This window comes from Aotus nancymaae, unplaced genomic scaffold (genome assembly GCF_030222135.1).
Source record: "Aotus nancymaae isolate 86718 unplaced genomic scaffold, 86718_ANA_hifiasm-v0.15.2.pri h1tg000002l, whole genome shotgun sequence".
Classification (NCBI taxonomy): domain Eukaryota; kingdom Metazoa; phylum Chordata; class Mammalia; order Primates; family Aotidae; genus Aotus; species Aotus nancymaae.
Window position 1 is genome coordinate 7,913,948 of NW_026988413.1, and position 12,827 is coordinate 7,926,774.

General features: G+C 57.6%; 2 protein-coding genes across 2 annotated transcripts in view; one reads left to right on the forward strand and one right to left on the reverse strand.

Annotated features, from left to right (window-relative positions):
• On the forward strand, positions 1-10,308 carry ATG9B (autophagy related 9B). The gene is made up of 14 exons (XM_012443214.2): positions 1-550; positions 694-737; positions 914-978; positions 1,214-1,375; positions 3,348-3,489; positions 5,543-6,297; positions 6,471-6,624; positions 6,810-6,989; positions 7,566-7,802; positions 8,014-8,147; positions 8,304-8,400; positions 8,583-8,706; positions 8,792-8,933; positions 9,102-10,308. Exons 1-13 carry the CDS (start codon positions 1-3, stop codon positions 8,917-8,919), a joined length of 2,772 nt encoding a protein of 923 aa, XP_012298637.2. The 3' UTR covers positions 8,920-8,933; positions 9,102-10,308.
• Positions 9,836-12,827, reverse strand: part of NOS3 (nitric oxide synthase 3) — a 22,187-nt gene continuing 19,195 nt past the window's right edge. Inside the window, exons 23-26 of the mRNA XM_021665218.2 lie at positions 11,948-12,069; positions 11,067-11,215; positions 10,541-10,735; positions 9,836-10,438 (exon numbers count right to left, since the gene is read on the reverse strand). Coding sequence (XP_021520893.2) covers positions 10,277-10,438; positions 10,541-10,735; positions 11,067-11,215; positions 11,948-12,069 — 628 coding nt within the window. The 3' untranslated portion in view covers positions 9,836-10,276. The remainder of the gene's footprint in view (positions 10,439-10,540; positions 10,736-11,066; positions 11,216-11,947; positions 12,070-12,827) is intronic.

The following is a 12,827-nucleotide window of genomic DNA, read 5'->3' on the forward strand; positions in this document are numbered from 1 at the left end:
ATGGTGAGCCGAATGGGTTGGGGGAGGAGTAGAGGGCGGCTGGGGCGGTGGGGAGACCTGGGGCCCGGATCGGTGCCCCTCCTCCCCATGCCACTGCCACCTCCTCCTCCTCCTTCCCGCCAGGGACCTGGGGGAGGGAGGATCTCCATCTTCTCTCTGTCCCCTGGCCCTCATACAAGAAGCTCTCCCTCCTCATTTTCCCCTCTCACCCCAGGACCCCCTTGCTCAGTGCTACAGGGGACAGGGGCTTCTCAGCCTTGCCACAGTGCTTTCCCCACCCCAGCCACCCCCCCAACACAGGTTCAACCTGCAATGACACCTGCCTCTGCATCCCCCTCCTGGGGATCCCACTCCACCCCACCCCTGGCCTCGGTGACTGCCCCTCCCTCACACCAGTGCCCCCAGGAATCTCCTGGGCTGCGGATAGGCCCTTTGATCCCTGAGCAGGATTATGAGCGGCTGGAGGACTGTGACCCTGAGGGGTCCCAAGACTCACCCATCCACGGGGAGGAGCAGCAACCCCTGCTTCACATCCCTGAAGGGCTCCGGGGTATGTGTGTGGATGTGGGTGGGAGCTGGTTGGTGGTGCCTGGGAGCTCCAGTACTTACCCCAGGCTGGGCCTCTGGCATTGGGTTGAGAACGTGGAGGACTGATCACATGCCAGGGGCTGACACTCTCCCCTCTGTGTCCAGGCTCCTGGCATCACATCCAGAACCTGGACAGCTTCTTCACCAAGATATCCTTTGTGCTAGGCCTGCAAGGTGGTGTGGGAAGGTCCCCTTAGAGCTGGCACTATTCTTGGCAGGGAGACTCCATGAGGGCGTCATGGATGGGAGATGTGTTGGGGCTGAGGGGAGGTGTCCTCAGGAGAGGCCCCTCATGCCTCAGGCTTGTTCCTTGACATGCGGCCACATCTACAGCTACCACCAGCGGAATGGCTTTGCCTGCATCCTGCTGGAGGATGTCTTCCAGCTGGGGTGAGACCCTTAGCCTGGCCATGGAACTCAGTCCCCTGGGCCCATGTGTTCCTCCTGTCATCTGCTTCCTTAATCATGCCTGCTGCTTCCACCCCACACTTTCCAAGCAGCCCAGGGGCTCAGCAGGGGCAGGGTTGGGGAGGATGACCCCAGGTGGCTCTGGGAGCCAGGACAGGAGCCCACCTGGCTGTCCCTGATCACTGCAGCATCCCGACATCCCCCTTCCTCCTGGCAGACAATTCATTTTTATTATCACCTTCACAACCTTCCTCTTTCGATGTGTGGATTACAATGTTCTCTTTGCCAACCAAGCAAGCAACCGTACCAGACCTGGGTCATTCCACAGCAAAGTGACCTTGTCAGATGCCATCCTACCCTCAGCCCAGTGTGCTGAGAGGTGAGTGACAACGTGGTGGGGCCTTGGGGGTGAAGCATAGGAACCGGGTAGAGGAGCAGACAGGAGCCCCACTTTGTCCTGTGGTCTAGAGCAGCAGTTCTCAAAGGTTTTGGTCTCAGGACCAAAAATACACTTAATATACACTTTAAGTGTATTAAGTGTATCTTTTTTTTTTTTTTATGAGACAGTTTTACTCTTGTTGTTCAGGTTGGAGTACAATGGTGAGGTCTTGGCTCACTGCAACCTCCACCTCCGGATTCAAGTGATTCTACTGCCTCAGCCTCCCCAGTAGCTGAGATTACAGGTATGCACCACCACGCCTGGCTAATTTTTGTATTTTTAGTAGAGACGGGGTTTCACCATGTTGGCCAGGTTCATCTGGAACTCCTGGCCTCAGGTGATCCACCCACCTCGGCCTCCCAAAGTGTTGGGATTACAGGCGTGAGCCACTGCGCCTAGCCAATTAAGTGTATCTTAATTAAAGTGTATTAAGGGTATCTTAGTACACTTAAAATTGGTTGAGAACCCTAAAGAGCTTTTGTTTATGAGAGTCTTATCTATCTACATTTACCTTATACAAAATTAAAATTAGGCTGGGTGCAGTGGTTCATTCCTGTAATCCCAGCACTTTGGGAGGCCAAGGCTGGCAGATTGCTTGACCCAGGAGTTCTGGACTAGCCTGGGCAACATGGAAAAAACCCATCTCTACTAAAAATACAAAAAAATTAGCCAGGAATGGTGGTGTGTGCCTATAGTTCCACCTACCTGGGAGGCTGAGGTGAGAGAATTACCTGAGCCTAAGAGGTTAAGGCTGCAGTGAGCTGAGATCACACCACTGCACTCTGGCCTGTGTAACAGCATGAGACCCTGTCTCAAACAAACAAACAAAACAAAACAAAAGAAACTAAAACTAGGCTGGGCACAGCACATGGGGAGGCTGAGGCAGGAGGACTGCTTGAAGCCAGGAGTTTGAGACCAGCCTGAGCAACAGAACAAGACCACATCTCTATAAAAAATAAAAATTGACTGGGCACGGTAACTCGCGCCTGTAATCCTAGCACTTTGGGAGGCTGAGGCGGGTGGATTGCCTGAGCACAGGAGTTTTGAGACCAGCCTGGGCAACACGGTGAAACCCAATCTCTACTAAAATACAAATAATTAGCAGGGCATAGTGGTGTGTGCCTGTAGTCTCAGCTACTCAGGAGGCTGAGGCAGGAGAATTGCTAGAACCCAGGAGGCAGAGGTTGCAGTGAGCCAAGATTGTGCCACTGTACTTCAGCCTGAGTGACAGAGCGAGACTCCGGAAGGAAAAAAAAAGCTGGGCTTGGTGGCACGTACCTGTAGTCCTAACTACTCAGGAGGCTGAGGCAGTGACTGCTCTGATCACTGCAGCATCCCTACACCCTCCTCCCACCCAGCAGATGATGCATTTTCATTGTTACCTTCACAGCCTTCCTCCTTCAATGGGTGTATTGCAATGTTCTCTTTGCCAACCAATCAATAACTGTACCAGGCCTTTGGCAGGGAGATAGGAGCCCTGATTCCACTGCTGCACTACAGCCTGGGTAACAGAGAAAGACCTTGTCTCAATAAAAAGAAAAAAAAAGAAAAAGAAATGATAGCTGAGAACAACTTTAAAATGTAAGAGTGTGAGAGCACATGTTTCATCAGCTGCCAGTATGATGTGACATGTCCACATGTCCTGTAGCCTCTGGAAAACTCCATGCTCATGAGAGAACGAGAATGAAAACATCAGAAAGCATTAGTATTATTTGAAAAGAGTTTGACTTTGCACACTTGTGAGGGCCACTTCAGCGCCCCCCAGCCCCCGCCCCAGGCCCTACTTTGAGAGCTGCTGGTCTAGCTGGATCCCCTCCTCCTGACGGTTTTCCCTCGCCCCGGAAGTCTGGTCTCCCTCTCTCTCTGGTGCCCACCTTTCTTTCTCCCCCACTGCCCACCCGACCCCATGCAGGATCCGCTCCAGCCCCCTGCTCGTCTTCCTTCTGGTCCTGGCTGCGGGCTTCTGGTTGGTGCAGCTGCTTCGCTCACTCGGCAACCTCTTCAGCTACTGGGACATCCAGGTGTTTTACAGGGAGGCCCTGCACATCACCCCGGTAAGCTGGGTGCCTGTATCTGTGCGGAGGGTGCCATGAGAGGGTGGGTAGAGGAGGGGGAAGAAGCGGGACCGTACAGATAAACAGCCAACTGGAAAGAGGGCAGAAAGAGCGAGGCCTTACTGACACTTGCCCTAGGCCCAGAATAATGTCAGGAGGGGGCTACCACCACTTAGAGAGCACGGCCCCTACCCTAAGGGAGTTTATTTAGGTGGCTCATATAAGATGACATGGCTGGCACGGTGGCTCACGCATGTAATCCCAGCACTTTGGGAGGCCTAGTCAGGCAGATCATGAGGTCAAGAGATTGAGATCATCTTAGCCCACATGGTAAAACCTCGTCTCTACTAAAAATACAAAAGTTAGTTGGGTGTGGTGGCAAACGCCTGTAGGTAGTCCTAGCTACTTGGGAGGCTGAGGCAGGAGAATCGCTTGAACCTGGGAGTTGAAGATTGCGGTGAGCTGAGATCGTGCCACTGCACTCCAGTCTGGCAACAGAGCAAGACTCTGTCTCAAAAAAATAAAAATGACATATAGTCACATGTTTGTGCTAAAAACATTGGATATTTAGAGGAAGGGTGGCCATCTGGCTTTCCAGAGCTGGAGGAATTTGGGTTGGGCTTGGGTGGGCAGGACAGGAGGGTGGGGAAAAGCCATGAGCTTTTGGAAGCTGCAGTGAGGAGATGGACCCACCAGCCTAAAACAGAGCCTTTGGTGCCATCCCCGCATTGCGGTAAGCCACTGCCTTGGCCTGTCACTGTCCCCTGCTCCACTCTGCCCTGTGTTTCTTTGCCGTCTTGAGCTGCTCTTCCCTTTTCTGTATCTGAGTTCTTTAAGGCACCGCTCAAAGGTCGGCTTCTGTAGCTTGCTTCCCTTGCTCCCCCAGGAAGTCTGGAGCCCTCTGCACAGCCTTCCTGTGCAGCAAGGGGAGAGGTCTTAGAAGGTCCCTGAACAAAGGAGAGGGAGGAGGTCAGGGAAGCAGAGGTGGTGAGAGCCGAAGCTGGACCTTGGATCGGCTCTGGCGGGAGACTGCTCACCTGTCTCGTTCTCCTCCTCCCTTCTTTCCCCTCCTCCCTGTTTCTTCCAGGGGAGGGGAAGGGGAGACACTGGGATGGACTGGAGAGGCTGGCCTGGGGGACTTGACTAACCTGGACTGGGGAAGCTGAGTGAAACTGGGCTGATGTGAGGTTTGCAGCCTCCAAACGAGATCTGACAGTGCCCCACCCCAGACATGGACATAGCCAGGGTCCTGGGAAGGCTTCTGGTGACAGAGCAGAAGATGGGCTGGAGTGGGGTGGGGCTGGGGGTGTAAAGCATGCCCAGGCAGAAGGTGGGAAGGATTTTGTTCCAGAGTTGCTGAGTGCACTGGAAACAGGAAGGAGAGTGTCCCACAAACTGCCGGCCATTCTGGTTTTTGTTTTGTTTTGTTTTGAGACAGGGTCTAGGTGTGTCACCGAGGCTGGAGTGCAGTGCTGTGATCTCAGCTCACTGCAGCCTCCGCCCCCAGTAGCTGGGACCACAGGCACACACCACCACACCCTGCTATTTTTTGTATTTTTAGTAGAGACAGTGTCTCACTATGTTGCCCAGGCTGGTCTCCCGCTCCGAAGTTTAGGCGATCTGCCCCGCTAAACCTCCCCAAATGCTGGGATTACAGGCCTGAGCCACCACCCCCCGTCAGCTATTCTGTTTTGTGTGTACAACTGAGAGGGCCTCAGGCTCTTAAGGAGCTGAGAAGCCAGGTCCAACGTCTGGAGCCATCACCAGGAAGCACATGACTACTGGCAACATGAATGGCAGGGCCGATGAGGAACAGGGCAATTTAGAAGAGGATGAAGGAAGTAGGGCGTGCCCTTGTTAGTGACAGGGTTAAGAGAGGGCAGAACGGGAAAGGTGGGAGAGGGGGACGATGAGGGATGTAACTTGGCCATGGTGAGTTTGTGGCCGCAGACTCAGTTTGCCGGTTTTCAGGCCGTGCACTCGGGGATGTGGAGCTTGAGCACCACTGTGGAGAGGAATGGGGGTCGCTGGCTCTCATCAGTTCCCCTTTCAGGAGGAGCTGAACTCGGTTCCCTGGGCAGAGGTGCAGTCCCGTCTCCTGGCGCTGCAGAGGAGCGGGGGCCTGTGCGTGCAGCCGCGGCCCCTGACGGAGCTGGACGTCCACCACCGCATCCTGCGCTACACCAACTACCAGGTGGCGCTGGCCAACAAGGGCCTGCTGCCGGCCCGCTGCACACTGCCCTGGGGAGGCAGTGCCAGTTTCCTCAGCCGCGGCCTGGCGCTCAATGTCGACCTGCTGCTTTTCCGCGGTCCCTTCTCGCTCTTCCGCGGGGGCTGGGAGCTGCCGCACGCCTACAAACGCAGCGACCAGCGGGGCGCCCTGGCAGCACGCTGGGGGCGCACAGTGCTGCTGCTCGCCGCCCTGAACCTGGCTCTGAGCCCGTTGGTGCTGGCCTGGCAGATGCTGCATGCCTTCTATAGCCACGTGGAGCTGCTGCGGCGTGAGCCCGGAGCGCTTGGGACGCGCCGCTGGTCCCGCCTGGCGCGCTTGCAACTGCGCCACTTCAACGAGCTGCCGCACGAGCTGCGCGCGCGCCTGGCCCGCGCCTACCGCCCCGCCACCGCCTTCCTGCGCACCGCTGCGCCCCCCGCGCCCCTGCGCGCGCTGCTGGCCCGCCAGCTAGTCTTCTTCGCCGGCGCGCTCTTCGCCGCGCTGCTTGTGCTCACCGTCTATGACGAGGACGTGCTAGCCGTGGAGCACGTGCTCACCGCCATGACTGCGCTCGGGGTCACCGCCACCGTGGCCAGGTGCGACGGCAGATGCCCGGGGTGTGGTGTGTGACGGTTTCTCTGATCTGGTGCCATGTGAGGTTTCCCCCTCTAATCTTTACCTCTCCCACCACCGGGGCCCTGTAGCCCAGCATCCCACCGCGCGTCTTCCTAACCGCAGGCCCCTTCTCCCCACGCATCCCGCCCTTCAGGTCTTTCATTCCCGAAGAGCAGTGCCAGGGTCGTGCGCCGCAGCTCCTGCTGCAGACGGCCCTGGCCCACATGCACTATCTCCCGGAGGAGCCCTGCCCCGGCGGCAGGGACCGGGCGTACCGGCAGATGGCGCAGCTGCTGCAGTACCGAGCGGTGAGGGTCCGCGCGGCGGCGGGCGGCGGCGGAGGACATGAAGCAAAAGGGCTACCCCAGGAGTCTAGGGAGTGACTGGGTGGGAGGCTTCTTGCCCTGGCCAGGGTCGTTGGGGGCTGCTTGGTCCTGATATCGCGGGTGGGGCCCTCAGCGACCCTTGCTCAGCCTCACCGCTGCTTCCCCAGGTCTCCCTCCTGGAGGAGCTCCTGTCCCCCCTCCTCACCCCGCTGTTTCTGCTTTTCTGGTTCCGCCCTCGTGCCCTGGAGATTATCGACTTTTTTCATCACTTCACTGTGGATGTGGCTGGGGTTGGGGACATCTGTTCCTTCGCCCTCATGGATGTGAAGCGCCATGGCCACCCTCAGGTCAGAGCCGTGCCCTGGCCCTGTGGGGTTGGGCTGGGTGGGATTTCGCTTGCCTCTCGGGAGCAGACCTGGGTTCCAGCCCTGGCTCCATTGCTTGCCACCTGTGCCCTTAAGCGAGTCACTTCCCTTCCCTATGACCTCATGCCCTCGTCTGTCAGATGGTGACAATGGCAATGTGCCCTCCAGAGCACAGCCTAGGCCAGGCTTGTGATGACACAGATGATGTCTGTGGAGCCCATAATGGAGCTGCTGGCACATAGTAATATCAGGAAATTGTAGCAAAGAACCCCCTGAGGGCCAAGGAATGGGCTTGGCCCGTGGGTGGGGCTGGACCAAGGACTGGTGGCTGAACCAAGGCTGTCAAGACCACCCTGGGCAAAGCACGGAGGCTTGGTCCTATCCCCAAGCTGGGTCTAGACCCTGGTTCTGCTCTCATGCTGTGGTTTTGGTGATGGCGAACAAGTCCCCATCATACTCTCTGTTTCCCTCACATGGAAAATGGGGCCGTGTTTCCTGTCCCACCTAACCCCGTAAGCTGGATGTCCTTAGCACCTGAAAGACTGTCCTTGCTTGCAGTGGCTCTCAGCGGGGCAGACGGAGGCTTCGCTGTCTCAGCGTGCGGAGGACGGGAAGACTGAGCTTTCTTTGATGCGGTTCTCCCTGGCGCATCCTCTCTGGCAACCCCCAGGGCACAGCTCCAAGTTTCTTGGGCACCTCCGGGGCCGGGTACAACAAGATGCAGCCGCCTGGGGCGCCACCTCGGCTCGCAGCCCCCCCACCCCGGGGGTGCTCAGCAACTGCACCTCACCCCTGGTGAGTCCCAAGCCTGGCCTCCCCTTCTGCCCTCACCCCCCAACTCCTCCCCAAACCCTTCCCCTCTAGCCTCACCTTGGGTGGTAACTGCCTTACCGGCCCCGCCCCCAGCCTGCTCTCCTGCCTTCTTTAGGCCTCCCCTTCCTCCCCACTCCCTTTCTGTCCTCTCTTCTGACTCCCTCTTTGGCTTTCCCTTCCCTCTTGCGCCCAGCCTGAGGCCTTCCTGGCCAACCTCTTGGTGCACCCTCTCCTGCCCCCGAGGGACCTGAGCCCGACAGCCCCCTGTCCAGCTGCGGCCACAGCCAGCCTCCTTGCCTCCATTTCCCGAATTGCCCAGGATCCCAGGTGAGGAGTGGAGGCTGAGATGCAGGGGTGTCGGGGGTGGGGCTGATCCTCTAGGAGGGAGGAGCTGGGGCACTGTGGGGGGATTCAGACGGCAAGCCCTCTGGGCTGTGGCGGGAGGAGGGTATGTCTTCTGACCTGCTTCATGCTGTGTTTCAGCTGTGTGTCCCCAGGAGGCACTGGGGGCCAGAAGCTGGCCCAGCTCCCAGAACTTGCTTCTGCTGAGATGAGTCTCCATGCCATCTACCTGCACCAGGTGAGCAGAGGGTGCCCGAAGGAGAAATGTGGGGAGAAAGCAGGTGAACAACATGGAGACTGAGGCAGGGGTGGAGTCTGAGGGAGGGCCTAGCACAGCCGCAGGAGGAAGCTGAAAAGCCTCTGCCTCTGGGGCCCTGCCCTCCTTGGGGGCAGCCCTCATTCCTCCTCCTTTCCATGCAGCTTCACCAGCAGCAGCAGCAGGAGCCATGGGGCGAGGCTGTGGCCTCCGACCTATCCAGGCCCTGCTCCAGCCCGTCACAGCCACCCTCGCCTGATGAAGAGAAGCCATCCTGGTCAAGTGATGGTGAGGAGGGTGGGGCCTGCAGGTGGCAGAGCCTGGTGGACACTGGGCATCCTGGCACTGCCCAGCTGATGGCCTTTGTCACCAGGCTCCAGTCCTGCCTCTAGCCCCAGACAACAGTGGGGAACCCAGAGGGCCCGGAATCTGTTCCCCAGAAGGTTTCAGGTGACCACAGACACCCAGAAGGAGCCTGGCCAGGCCTCTTGCACTGACTGAGAGGACTCCTCAGGGTCAGTATGGCCTCCTGTGAGGGGAGGGAGAGAGGGCTGCGTAGGCAGTTGCTTTGGAGTCAGACTTGAATGGATGGGAGCAGTGGTGGGAATTTGGGGTGATGGGGGGTGGTCATCTCTGGAACCTAGACCCCTAGACTGCTTGCCAAGAGCCTTCTCCTCCCACAGGTGCCTTGGCTTCTGCAGCCACAGGAGATCGGAGGGTGGAGTAGAAGAACAATGGAGCCATCACTAGAGGCCCCGTAGATGACAGGCCCAGGTGCTTTAGTGGGGCAGGACCTGGGAGTCAGTGAGGAACTCGCCCCGAGAACAGAGAAAAGGTAGGAGAGGAGATGCTGATGGCAACTGGAAACAAGTCTTAGAGATGGTCCCCCATCCAGAGGGGAGAAGGGGACACACCCACAGCGTGTCCCGGAGCAGCTGCCTGGGAAGAAGTCCTCGAGTTTCCTCCAGGTGGGGGACAGAGGTCAAAGACTAGTGCGAGCTAAATGGAAGGGTGACAGTGAGGCAAGTGGGCTTTAAGGCCGTGGATTTGTTGTGCTGGTGGCCACCGGCAGCACTGTCAGGTTCCTGGGGGCTTGCAGGGGATGGGGACTTGGGAGTGCTCAGCACGGGTGTGGTATCTGAGGGAGTGGGTTGGCTCCCTGTGCTGTATGAAATAAGCAGTAAAGCTCGCTCATGGCTGTTGCACATCTCTGTGACTCTTGCTTCTGGCAGCCCCCACTTTTGGCAGCTGAGTACTGCACCTGCCTTCTCCATCACAAGCCTGAGACCTGCACGGGATAGCTGCCCAGACTGGCTGGAAACCATGTTTTAGAGTGCAGGGTCAAGTGGAGTGCAGGACTCCCTGTCAAAAGAATAACCCCTTCCCCTCCTCCCCCACACAACTGCACAGGTTACAACAGAAATTTTGTCATTTTATAATTGTAATCCACATGGGCTGGGTTAGGCGCTTTAGTAGTTCTCGTAACATCTGGCACAGTCTCTTAAATCTTCAATAATAAATACTTGATTTAGAGATTAGGCTTTACAGGGAAGATACTCCTGAGAAAGGTAAGGGGAATCTAACATTCGCCTAAGAAACAGGAAGGGGTTAGGAGTAGGCCCTGGATACCGCTGCTGGGAGGGCCTTCCAGATTTAGGCGGACCCGGGTCCGAGACAGCAGGCCTAGAGAGGGAAAGAGGCGTTTTGCTCCTTCCTGGTGGAATAATGCTGAATCCTGGCAGCCTCTGGACAGATGTGGGAAGGCACCACCTCAAGACGGGAGGAGCGGGGCTTGTCCTGGTCGGGCGGACCTGAGTGCGGCGGCCGCTCTCCAGGAACTGGAAGGGAAAGCCGGCTCTCAGGGGCCATTGGTGTCTGAGGCGGGCGGGTCGAACGCCCAGGGCACTGCGCCCCGCAACTGCCGCTCCTGCAAGGAAAAACTCTGGGTGCGTATGCGGCTTGTCACCTCCTGGGTGCGCAGCGTGAGCCCAAAAATGTCTTCGTGGTAGCGTTGCTGATCCTGTCGGGAAAGTGCGCAGTGGATGAGAACCCTAGTTGGAGACCTGAGCGGGAACCCCGCACGCCCTGGGCCTGGTCCCCGCCCTGGCCCGCCCCTCCGCACCCGCAGCACGCCGATGACGTCGCCGGCCTCGTCCAGCTCCATGTCGCCCTCGGTCGCCAGGATGCGCTGCACGGTCTGCAGGACGTTGGTTGCCATGGTGACATCGCCGCAGACAAACATGTGGCCCCGCTCGAGGCACAGCACGCGGTGCACCTCCGCAGCCAGCTCCGTCCTTAGGATGTCCTGCACGTAGGTCTGCAGGGCGGCTGGGTTAGGACGGGTCCTGGTGGGGTGGGCATGGGGCGCAGCCTGGGGCGGCTGGCTGGCCTTGGGTGTGAGAGACTCCGGAGCCCACCAGGTGGGGCCTGCGTGCCCTGGGGCGGTGTCTAGAGGGGCAGTGCCGAAGGGGAGGGGCTGGGGGCGGGGCGGGGCGGGCCTAGAGGGGCCGGGGCACTAGGGTGGGCTGGAGTGAGTGCTGGTGGCTGAGTGGTCGCGGGAGGGCTTTGGTCGGTGCGCCCCGCTGGAGTGCACGAGTCCTCCCCTCTTTCCCTATCTTCAGGTTACCATTGCGCCCTCGGTCTCACACCTTGGGATTATCGGGTTCCCGGGAGAAGGCGGTGAGGACTCGGCCAAACACCCCGCGCTGCTGGGCGTCCTGCACCTCGTCGCGGTAGAGATGGTCAAGTTGGGAGCATCGGCAGCCGAACACCAAAGTCATGGGGGCGGGCTGCAGCCCTGCAAGCAACAGCGGCTTGGGAAGGCCCTTCTCCCAGGGCACAGGGTCAGCGGTGTTCGCCCAGCCTGGCAGCCCAGCATTTTGGGCTGAAGCCACCATTACTTTGGCTGTTTCATCTCTAAGAGCGTGCAGAATGCTTTCGCAGAGACCCTGCGCACGCCTGATTTACAGAAGGAAGGGAAGCGCAGGTGAAGTGATTTCCTTCATGTAGTAGCCCCTGGTGGAGCTGCGCTAGAATGTGCGGCTTAGGACTCAGAATTCTATGCCCTTTGCACTGTGTGACATCACAGCCCCCTTCCTTGCTCCCACTCCATATTCTCCCACACTTTTAACTCTCCTCCCAGTCACAGCCCTCCTCTTTTGATTGACAGACTACCCTGGGCACCCCATGCTCAATCTGAACACCTTGGAGCATCCTTAGGTCTTGGACGGACCCCGGTCAGCTCTGGCACAGTCCAGAATCCACCTCGGGCAGTTCTTCTTTAAGTCTTAGCCCTATCCCTTCCAAAATTCGATTTTCCTTTGTCCGTAATCCAGTCAACACCTACTATGTGCCAGGCACCAGGCAGCCAGACACACAGGGCCCAGCCCTTGCCTCAGTACCTCCCCTCCCCTCCATCTCATGAGCATCTTTTCAGCTTTGTGGCCTCCGTTTCCTGCCCTCTCTTTCCTATCTGTTTCCTGCCTTGCAGCCCCACCCCTCCAAGCAGTCCTCTAGTCCCCAGCCTCACCTTTGCTCTCAATGTCGTGCAGCCGCTCCTGCCAGAATCCCCGGAAGGGGGCAATGCCAGTGCCTGGGCCCACCAGGATGCAGGGCAGGCTGGGATCGGGCGGCAGCCGGAAGGAGGGAGCCCTAGCAGGAGAGATACTCCATCAGGTCCCCTTTGCCTTCCCTGCTCCCCTGTTCTCACCATGCAGGGTGGGTGGAGTGAGGAGAACCCAGGCTCTCCTGATAAATGAGTTGATATTTGTGAAGTCCTTAAAGCAGTGTTTGGCTCATAGTAAGCATGATGGGTTTATTAAAAGAACTCTGGGCTCATGTCTGTAATCCCAGCACTTTGGGAGGCTGAGGTGGGAGGATTGCTTGAGCCCGGGAGTTTGAGAGCAGCCTGGGCAACATAAAGAGACTTCCCATCTCAAAACAAAACAAAACAAAAAAACAAAAACTTTGCTTGTTGAAACTCCTTGGATCTGCAGTTTCTGGAGACTGTGCCAAAGGAAATATAGTTCATTTTGGCTTGAAGAATACTTAGATGACTCAGGGGATTTAGAAAATGTGGGGAGAGTGAAAGACATACTTTCAGTTCATTATGGGTTCACTGAGTGTGTTTATTTTAAATGCCCTTAATAGTGGTATTGAATTTATGTTCAGTAGATCGGTACAGTTTATCTGTCATTTAGCTTCCTGGGTGGATTGGAGTCACCAGGCCCAGCTGATGTCAGCCTAGGAACTATTCTCAGTCTTATTAGGACTTCTGGTTCCTGGCTGTGAGAGGGAGCAAGACTTCTGGACACAGCATGAAGGAAGGGTCTCTTAAAATCCTTCACCTTCGGGCTGGGTGCGGTGGCCCACGCCTGTAATCCCAGCACTTTGGGAGGCGGAGGCAGGTG